Raw genomic sequence first — 11,260 nt, 5'->3', positions numbered from 1 at the left:
GGACGATCACTTCCCTGCTCCTGCTGGCCACGCTATTTCTGATACAGGCCAGGATGCTATTGACCATTGAAGAAAAAAGTGTAATTGTCACCTCAGCACAAAATACTATAATGGCAATGATTATCCTGCAGAGTAGACTTGTCACTGGCTGCTTATGATTCTGTGTGGAGACAAAAGAAACTGGAAGTTCCTCGTGTTCTTCTACGCACAGTGTTATTTAAGGGTTAATAAGTCAAAGAATTTAATAATATAAATTAAATACAAATACTTAATTATGGTACCATGGGAAAAAAATAATTTGGAGGTCATTTGATCCAATGCTTATGATGCTGGGTGTTGCTCATAACAAGTGGATGGAGAAGGCTGGAATTGTAGGAGAACAGTAATTGAAAATACATTTAAAATCGTTATCTCTTATCTACATTACTTTGCGTAGTGTTTGTTAACCTGTAGATTCTATAGCCTGTTTAACTGGTGTTTTGTAAGTAGAAAAAAGATTGTTGTTGTCTTGCTTTCTTCATTATGTGTTGTATCTTTGTTTTAGCAATTTTCCTTGGCTCTTTCCGAGTGCCTTATGAGGAAATCAAAATGATGATATTGGAAGTAGACGAAACACAGCTGTCAGAGTCCATGATTCAGGTGAGGAAAAAGACACTTTAAATCACAATATTTCAGGGTAAGCTTCTCGTCAAATAGAAACCTGTAGCTAAAAAGCCTCTTAACATAAACTTTTGGCTAATAAATCACTGCAAGAATCTTTTTTTTTTCTGTGAACTATAGTTTTTTTATATTTGTAAAGCTAATTTTTTTTATGAAAGCAGCTGAACTTATGTTCTCTCTTTTCTGCATTCATATTGTCCACACCTAAATTAGATTTTTCTTTGGTATATATTCAAACAGCATATGATATTCTGTTTCTTCCCTAGTTACTAACTTTTTCTTTAATTTGTTTCTACCTCTGTCTCATCTGCACAAATCTGTTGTTCTGGTCAAAAACTAGATGGAAAAAGGTTTGGGTTTGTTTTTGTTTTGTTTTGTTTTGTTTCTTTGGGTTTTTTTGTTTGGGTTTTTTCCCCTGTCCTGCTAGAGCTGATACAATCTGGGATCTTGCCTGAGGGCATCCACAGTGACTACTTTTCTTCCCTAGAGTTTATTTGGATAGTGTTTTCCCTTTCCATATTATTTTATTCAAAGCACAGAATCAGTATGATTCTGTGTGGAGACAAAAGAAACTGGAAGTTCCTCATGTTGTTCTACAGACAGTGTTATTTACGGGTTAATAAGTCAAAGAATTTAATAAAATAAATAAAATACAAATACTTAATTATGGTACCATGGGAAAAAAATAATTTGGAGGTCATTTGATCCGAGCCCCTGCTCAAAGCCAGGTCAACTAGAGCCGGTTGCTCAGGGCCTTTTCCCATTAAATTTTTAATATCTCCAAGGCTGGAGACTCCATAGCGTTTCTGGACACCTTTTCCAGTGTTGAACTACCCTCGTGGTGAAAAACTTTTTTTCTTCTTTATCTAACTAGAATTTTCATTGTTGCAACTTGTGACCTTGGTCTTCTGCTGCACGCCTCCGAGAGGAACCTAATTGCATCTTCTCTGTACCCTCCAGTTGGGTACCTGAAAACCACATTAAGTTCCCCTGAGCCTTGTTTTCTTACAGTTCAACAAACCCACTTCTCTCAACCTCTCCTTGCCTGTTGTGTGCCATGTTCCCCAGTCATCTTGGTGGGCATCCATTAGATTTGCAAAGATATGTCTTTAGACCAAGATTGTCTGTCTTTTGGACAGGACTCCTACATACTGTGATGAACTTCAGATTTTTGCTGTTATAGCTCATGAATTTCAAATCATAATTATTATCAATCTACTAGTCATGTGGCATAGGTTTCACTTACAGAGGATTTAGATAGCTGATCTGTAGAGCATACCTGAAAGTGTGTTAGAGACATGGGCACCAGTCCCTACTGAAACATCCAAGAAAGAGAAAGTTAGATTTTGTAGAAATGTATGCTTTTTGCAGGAATGTTGTTTAGTAAAGAAATAATACAGGTAATAGAGAGAGTCAAAAAATGAGTTGTAACGTTAAGGCTCTTTGAGATTCAAATGTGTGACTCAAACTGCAACACAGCAATTTGTATTCAAAGGTCAAAACAAGGAAAATTTATATTTGTGTGCTTTGCTTGTGAAATAAATTTCCACCATATTGGAATGTCAAAATAAGCTCCTACTGAGGAGGCTGTACAATGTTCAGCATGCTCCTTTCCTTCCCGCATGCAGTTTGGCTCTCACTTCTTGTCACTTGGATTTCAAAGATCTTTAGACTCTGTTGACCTATTTGGACTTCACGTTCCTTTAAAACGAGCTTGTCTACTGATTGATTTGAAGAATGAGATGTTTCTCCGAAGAAATATTTGAAGGAACAAACATGAGCCATCATCCCCAGTGACAGTATATATAACCATTGTATAATTCTCTTTCTTTCATTCAACGATGCAGTTAATATTAGCACTGAAACTATTACTTTAAGGTTATTAGGATGAAAAAAGCAATTTACACGTCTAAGCTGTTTGTTGATTCTAGTTTGCACTTATATCACTTTTCTTTTTCAAGGTTTTCTTCACGCTCAAAAGGTGCATGAAGTGCATCTTTTATTTGGAACAAGTCGAAATTCTCTAAAATAGCATGAAAAGCTGAGAGATGGAATATGCTACGCTGTTATGTTCAGCTTGAACTCTGTTTCAGATAGTCCATGCTTGCTCTGAGACTCTCTCATGCTATTTGACCTTAGCACTGTTTTTCAGCGGTGACAGTTTAGCTTGTTAACGAAATTAGGTCCTCAACAATATCATGAAGCAACCTGTATATACTAAATAAATATTATATATCAAAACTATGAAAAACTGGCATCTTGATAATTTCTATGTGTATTATTTAAAGAAGGCAAAACATTTTTTTGCATCTAGGCTTTGGGGAAAAAGATCATCAAACCATTAAAGGTAGTTAATTAATGGCATACTTTTATGTGAACATGTGGTAAATACTCCATCCGTTGCAATAAGCTAAGAAGAAAAACTTTACTTTCATAGAGAATTGTTTACTTTTTTTTTCTTTTTAATTTCTTTTGTGGACTTTTATTTCCCTTTCAATGGTATATACCTTGGTATAAAGACTGCCTACTTTTCTGTATATTTAAAACAGCTAACACAACCGAGCCCCACTTCATTCTCTATGCAATAGGCATGGTTAACAATAATAGGAGATACTTTTTTGACACTGTGCTGATAATCTTGTGGGTCTTTTAATATTAGTATTAACAGTAGAGTATATTGAAAGTCAGTGTATCCAGTAACCTCTCTGTATAATTCTTGGCATAAGAATTGAGTCTAAGTATTGTTGACAAAGTTTGAGTCTTTTTGCATTTGCTTTTGGAGGGGAGGGAACAATTTTATTTAAGAAAAGGATAAGAGAAGTTGAAGAGCCAAATATGTGGTGAGGAATATTGTCCTACAAGAGGAAAGTGACGTTAGCAGCTGCTGTGATTAAAAGTGTAGTAGAATACAAGTGATAATGCTCACAGTATCCTGTATGAACACAGACATATATATAACAAGGCATAGTGTTAGAGGATGGCAGGTCCCACATATTGCAGTTTTTTTAAGCATATGAATGATTCAAGAGTATAGATTGCATTTTTTTGCAAAGTGATTAAACACTTGCAGGCCTAAATCAAATGGAAAAAAAATTTACTTTGCAAGTTTGGATGTAATAATTTTTATCAAATGGTTTCATCCAAGTTTCTTGTTCCTGGGTAAAACAACCCTGTAATAACTTTGAAAAGGGGACCATCTGAGTTTAAACTTGAAAAAGCACTTAAGACACCCATCTTCCTTTGGAAGTGGTAGAATAATGTGCCTCATTGCTTAAAAATTTGCTGTTCACCTTCACATATGCTTAGGTTACTAAATAAATTTAACTATCCAGCTGCATGTCTCTATTTCTACCTTTAAAAACCTTCACAAGTATGGGTTATGGTCATGCTATGAAAATGTAGTCCTGTGTATTTCATGATTCTGAGAAGACCAAAAGCATACATAGGTTTGCAAGCATATGGCTATTTTCATTTATTTATATAAGGTACCTTAAATATTAAGGTCTTCTCCTTTCTAGAAATCTCTTGCCTTCATCAATTTTTTCTGTCTAGCTTTAAATATTGTTCAGTGTATCCTAATGTTACAGTTTCTGAAGTTAGAAATCTGTCCTTAATCCTACTCTTTTGTTATGCTTAAGAAGTAAAATGTGTCCCTCCCAGCACTCTCTCTCTCTCCCTCCCCCCCTTTCTCCAGTTAGGAATTAAATCTAGTTCTTAAAGATGTAAGAACTCCAAAAGTCATGTTGTAATCCAAATAGTCATTGACTAATTATTGGAATGTTTCTTGTGACTTAGTCAAAATTCTTTCTCCTTCTTATTCTCTGTTTGATATTCAAAATGTGTTTCATCTCTAGCAGTTCAAAAGCTTTATCTGAACACCATAAAGCTGCTTTGATATCAGCTGCTGCTTCAGGGGTTTTTTTTTGATGCTCAATATTGAAAACATTCATACAACGCTTAACTGTTTCTCTTTTTGAAAGTTTTGTGGTCAGTTTTTCTACATGTGAAAATTATTTTAGCATCAAACAATAACATTTTAATCTCAGTAAAGATTAAGGAATTGTAGTATATTTAGAGCTGGTTATATATAGATGTTGCGTATCAAGACAAGAAATAAGTGGGTTATGAATTTCTAATTTAAAATGTACCCTTTTACACTTTGTACCCTTTCATTTTTGCTCAATGTTACTGATTTAGTGCTGGACATCTTCATCCATAATTAATAAATGTAGTCTGTTTTACAAAAATATTTTCCAAGTGTAATAATGGTAAGGATATATATGACTATTGTTATAGATTCTTCATGCTGGAAGTCAGTCTGACCATGTCCAAATCAAGTTCCATAAAATTTGTTTGCGTTATTATTTTAAGCATCATCATTCGTGCATTTTTAATAGTACTCTCTTTTCCCTACCAAAATCCTTATTTGAGCATGGACAGTCTGTTGAAGCAGTCTACTCTTTAACTATCATTTACTCTCCTTTGGTTTATTTAGACCTTTGCTTGTAAGTCTAGCTTTTCTTACTTGCTGACTTTACTTTCTTGATGAACTATGTTGTCCTTACTTTGGATATGACAAAATATTGTAAAACGAATTACTTATCGTAGTCCTTAGACTCAAAGGAGGCTTTCAGTTCTTAACATAGTAACTATTTTTGCACTAAAACAAAACAGTGATAAAGGACTGTCTAGGTCTTTTTATCCATTAGAAAAAACGTTTGATAAATGCTAAATTGCCATAAAATGACAATTGTTACAAGAGCTAAGAGATTGATTTATGAAAAATTAAAAGAAGTAGTTTTAAACAAAATATTCAAGCTGCTTTTAAAAAACTTCCACACTTTGGATACATCTGTTCTTTAGTTACAAATGTAGTAGTTTCATACTTTTACAAGAGGAATGTCTATACTGCAATCCAAGGGTGCTATTGCAACTTGAATAAACGCCTGGGGCTAGCTTTGAACTAGCTAATACAGGTTCTGAAGATAGCATAGAGCCACTGAGTTGACTACTGGTTTAGGGATATTGTTGGGGTACTAGTTAGAGCTGAATTCTTTCTTCTTAAATTAGGGAAGTATGTTAAGCAAAGCATAGCTATGACTTTTTATCTCTCTGGCCCCAGAGGGGTAATTTGTATATCCTAACTAGCTGAATTTCCTGTAGAAGAAGAAATTAGGATCTTTTGTGATTGTCCTGGTTTCGGCAGGGATAGAGTTAATTTCCTTCTTAGTAGTTGGTACAGCTACAGGTACAAACCACAACAGTGGATAAAATTAGGGTTTTTTTAAGACTTTCAGGTGTTCACTAACTGAAGTTCTTCTCTGTTGATTGTATATCACCAAAGCTATTTACTTGCAGACTAATAAAACAGACTTTGACTTAACCGAAGTGTCTGCCTTTTCCGTTGAGTAATGGAGAAATACTGGAGTTAGTCTTTCTGATCCTTTCTTGAAATGTCGTAGTAGGTAGTGGGATAGCTGTGTTTGCTAGACCTGATTCAGTGTTAGAAGGATTGAATCTTTATTTCAGTTCAGAAAAGTGATCTTATCAGTAGACCAGGGAGTGTTTTAAGAAAGAACACAATCTCTCTCTTGTTTTCTTACTATGATGGAAGCTTAGTCGATGTGTAAAGAGGAACACAAGAGTCATAAGTTGAGAAAGAGAGCAGGCTATAGGGGGACCCTAACTATTGCCTAGTAGTTATAGTAGTCACCTTGGGAAGGGACAGAACTGAGCTACTGACTTGAATTACATACCATAATTAAATGTTTGAGAAGCTCTCTACTTCCAGAACCTCAGAATAGCCATTTTTAGCCTACCTAGCTGATTGTAATTAGAGTGGGATTCAGGTGCCTAAATGTAGGTGTCTATATGTAAATGTAGGTGTCTAGTGTTCAGGAAGCTCCAGGGAGTCTGAGAACTCTTCAGATGATTAATGAAGGTGACATGTTTAGATTCCCTTACCTGTGTTCACAAGACATTGACTTGTGTAAGTGTCCAAGCTCCCCATATGGACTCCTGAATTCAGCTGAAGCTGAGTCCCACCTCTGAATTCCTACTTCTGGCAAGTTTTCAGGCTAAGTAGTATCTAATGGGTTTAAGCTTTTGTTTTGAAATACTAGAAAATAAATTATCCATTTTCAAAATACTTTTTGTATAGCATTAGTAATTCTTGCCATCCTTTCGTTGGATATGTTACACTTGAAATTCTTATTGTGCCTACCCTGTTCTGTTTGGTTCTTGGTGTTCTGTTTGCATATAGTGCCTATCGAGCATATTCTTTCTTTAAAAATGGTGTTTAAAAAAAGACTACGTAAATGTTTGTAGAATCAGCAAAAGATGCTAGCTAGCAGTATTTAATCGCTTTTTACACTCTCAGTTACATTAATTTGTGTGTTGCCAATTTACATTCTGCTGTCTTCAGGGACGAGTGTTGTCTTTGGAGTGTATGGTAATGATGCATATGTAATACCATTTGCCTACAATAACACAAGCAACATAGAATCTGAGATTTTTAAGCCTATTTTATTTTTCTTGATAGAATTTAATAAAACATCTTCCCGAACAAGAACAATTGAATGCATTGTCCAAGTTCAAGAGCGAGTATAATAATTTGTCTGAGCCGGAGCAGTTTGGAGTTGTGGTGAGTTCTGTTTTGTTATCACTTTTTTTGGGGTCCTTTCCTGAAATATAGTTTTAATATAATATTACAGAAACAGTACCAGCTGCTTCTTCCTAAATGTGAAGAGGTTCCAGACCGGAGAAGTGTACAAGTGCTGCCTTTTAATTGGACTTTTAGTGGACGTATCCATGGATGTGGAAGGCCTGATTGTTGGAATATTACTGTTGGAATGATTTGGGATTCTCTTTCTTTAAAAAGTAATTTAGTTTTTTTAAAAAAAAAAAAAAGTATTTTCGTGGCAAAGTTTCACTGGGAGATACGGAGGTATTTTTGAATTGCCATAGCTAAAATAGCTTGGCTTTACTTTTGTTTGCATTAATAAGTCTTAACTTTTTCAGTGACGTTTTCTACACTGATATTTTTCTTCCTATTCTCCATGTAAATGAGAAGAAAATACTGTAGTTATCACTATGTTAACCTATTCTACCTCCTTCCTCCTATGTTTTATAATATGTTCTGTCAACTGTACTTGTAGTCACCTTTTCCATTCCCAGCGGGAAGATACGTTTGTAATATTTCCCAGGTTGAATTAACAAAGGAAGACTGGAAGACAGAAAAGAAAATACTGCTAGTTCAGTGCTGGCAGTTGATGCCTTTTGTGGAAATACAGTTTGGATATAATTTCTACATAGCTCATAATTTATAATTGTTAATGATTTCATGTAGACAAACACAGAATGAGGCTATTTCTTTTCCTGGGTGCATATATCTATGTAAGTCTGATTTTTTTTTTTTTTTTTTTTTTTTTTTTTTTGGTCCGCTCCTCGCGTTTCAAGCAAAGATGGTCATTGTTAGCTTCATCTGAGAGGATTTCCCTGGGGGTGGAAATAATTCTTTTAGATGTATCTGTGGGCTTCAGGAAAAGGAGTATCAGGCACTTGCTGTTTGTAGTTATCGCTGTGGGTATCAAAGACCTGTACTTAAATATTGGAACAGCTGGAGTACAGGTGGGGGATATAAGAGCAGCGATCACTATTCTGAGTCAACTGCAGAATGTTGGTCTGGTCAGGAAACACCACTGCATTGAACTGGTGCCGGTTACAGATGTCACATAGGCAGTCGTCTTTGAGTATAGGTACTTGTAAAACAAAACTAGTTCTGAAGTGGTGCTTTTGCTGAAAGCTGTTGCCACTGTTCATTTTCAATCCATCTTTAACAAGAGTAACAGTCATTGTACATCTAATGTAATGCTGGTTTCTGTGTTCTTGGGAGTCTTCTAACTGCACTCTGGGAGCAAGAAAAAAAAAGAATAATACCAGTGTTTTTAACACTTCTGTTTATTTTCCAAGATTTTCATATATAGTTTTCTAACTGAAGCCAAATTATAATTTTTTCTTGGTCCAAATTTCTTAGTTACAAAAGCTAATGAAATCTTTCGCTTTTTATTTCTTGTTGAGGCTTTATCAGACATTCAAGGGATCTCTTTATAGTTCATCCCTATCTTAACCTTACTTTAGTTGATTAAATTATCTCAAAAGGTCATTGAATAGGTCCCTGAGATTCTTTAAAAGAAGTATCTTCCCGCAACAAAAAAAAAAATCAGTCAAAACATGTTTTGTTATTTTATGAGATATGAAACTAATGCTTTCAGCACCTCTGCTTGCAAAGAACACAAAAGTTCTAAAGTCAGAGAAATTATTACCTTTTCACTTGTTTTTTTTATAGTATTTGTTTATTCAATTCAGAAAATAGCAATAGTTTCACAAAGGTAGGTTTCACAATGGTAAGTTTTAGGTTTGTTTTCAGCCTAGTTTATATTACAGAGCTTTAGAAAGAGAGAAACAGGTTAGCAGTTAAATCTACCATGACCAACAGAATTTAACTTTTTGGTGGTGAGAATTGGGAGGAAGCTGTGATAATGGTTATTATGTTTGAATCAGTTCTCCATGTGAAAATTTTGGTTTAAATCTGTAATTTTATAAGTGAGAGTTCCTACGTTTGTTTACTCAGTTGTGGTAATCAGCGTAAAGTTAAGATACATCAATATATTATTGTCTCTTAAAAAAAAAAAAAAAGCACAACCACAAACCACAACCAAAAAAACCCCAACCCCCTGAAGAATCACTTTAATAAGTTTTAAAAATAATTTACATTGAATTCATTTGTACTTTCTGACTTGTCAAATTCCCTTTAGATTTTCCATGGTTCTAGGCTTTGAAAGTTTTTGTTTTCTCACTTGCATATTATGTCTCTGTCTTGAACATGGACTAATACTGCAGCTGATATACAGTAGATGTTAATTGGGCATCCTTGGAATGTATAGCCAGATCTAAGGTATGGGAGGCTTCTTATCTGATATAAGAGTTAGCTCCTTCCTCTCACTTTCATCTTCCCTCCACAAATTTCTTCAAATCCTGTAGGGCGAAACAGGTATGTTAAGTTCTCCAAACTTCTTCCTTGTTCTTGAAATAAGTCTTCATCTTAAATGCCATTACAGAATCTGATGAAATTAGAAATCAGATGTAGTAGGTTTAGTCTGGAGTCTCACACGTTCAAAATTTAAGTAATATATTGTAATACATACATTTCCTAAGAATATGTTTCTTCATAGGCCCATATCTCAATCAGTATATGAAATGGGTGGGGCCCTAGGAATGAAATTTCCTGATGTAATGAATAAAAGCTGTTGGTAGAGTACCTGGCTCATTTGATCTAGAAGTTGAAATATTTGGAGAGGGGTTGATAAAGGAAAAAAGGAAAGGGGGGGGACCTGGTTAGGAAAAGTGAGTATGATAAAGCAAACAAAACAATCTTTTGCATTTTTACCTCTACCATAGTCTTTTAATATAAATCTGGCTGACCCAGACGTTTAGATGACACTGTGATAAGCAACACAGGAAAAGAGGAGAATGCTAGTAATGGAATATTTTACACGGACTTTGTCAAGCTCCATTTTCTGTTTTTTTTCTTGTGCTATTTGGTGCCACAGATGACAAGTCTTTCTGTGCTTGTCAGAATTGCACCCTCTTTATGTAAACATTTTTGATTTTTATGTTCAAGTTTTATGTAGACATCAAACATTAGTTTTTCTTTTAAAAAATAATAAAAATTTAAAAATCTAATCTATTCTGGAATCGAGCTCTATAAATGCTGCACTTTTGTTCAATAATATTAAAAGTTCATGGGTTTCCAGAAAATTTAATATTAGAAAACTGAAAGGGTAGATTGTTGATGTAGAGGAGAGGTTCATATGTATCAGTGTTACTGAAAAAAATTCCAGTGTCCTGTGCTGCATAAAGTAGACTGAGCACGGTGCTTCTCTCTGATAACCTTGTTTCAAACTGTGTCTGCCAGAATGACAGATATAAGCCCATGTCTAAACTTCAGGAGATTCATTTGAGTCTGACCAATTATGGCAAAATGACAGTAAGGTGGATTTACACCAGTAAAACTGACCATGAACTGGACTGGCTGAGGAGTAGACACCTATTTGACTGTGCCAAATCATTCCAACTGGAATATGATCGTGCCCCTGTACTCGGCACTGGTGAGGCTGCACCTCGAATACTGTGTTCAGTTTTGGGCCCCTCACTACAAGAAGGACGTTGAGGTGTTGGAGCGTGTCCAGAGAAGGGCAATGAGGCTGGTGAGGGGTCTGGAGAACAAGTCTTATGAGGAGCGGCTGAGGGAGCTGGGGTTGTTTAGCCTGGAGAAAAGGAGGCTGAGGGGAGACCTCATCTCTCTCTACAACTACCTGAAAGGAGGCTGTAGCGAGGTGGGTGTCGGTCTCTTCTCCCAAGTAACTGGCGAAAGGACGAGAGGAAATGGCCTCAAGTTGTGCCAGGGGAGGTTTAGATTGGATGTGAGGAAAAATGTCTTTACTGAAAGAGTGGTTAAACATTGGAAGAGGCTGCCCAGGGAAGTGGTTGAGTCACCATCCCTGGAGGTATTTAAAAGACGTGTAGATGAGGCGCTTAG

The 11,260-nt window shown here is 35.6% G+C and overlaps 1 protein-coding gene across 1 annotated transcript in view; it reads left to right on the top strand.

The window, feature by feature from the left end:
* Positions 1-11,260, top strand: part of DIAPH3 (diaphanous-related formin 3) — a 234,091-nt gene that overhangs the window by 91,192 nt on the left and 131,639 nt on the right. Inside the window, exons 17-18 of the mRNA XM_009323204.1 lie at positions 545-639; positions 7,202-7,303. Coding sequence (XP_009321479.1) covers positions 545-639; positions 7,202-7,303 — 197 coding nt within the window. The remainder of the gene's footprint in view (positions 1-544; positions 640-7,201; positions 7,304-11,260) is intronic.

This window comes from Pygoscelis adeliae, unplaced genomic scaffold (genome assembly GCF_000699105.1).
Source record: "Pygoscelis adeliae isolate BGI_AS28 unplaced genomic scaffold, ASM69910v1 Scaffold134, whole genome shotgun sequence".
NCBI classification, from domain to species: domain Eukaryota; kingdom Metazoa; phylum Chordata; class Aves; order Sphenisciformes; family Spheniscidae; genus Pygoscelis; species Pygoscelis adeliae.
This window is presented reverse-complemented; position numbering and strand designations above follow the sequence as displayed.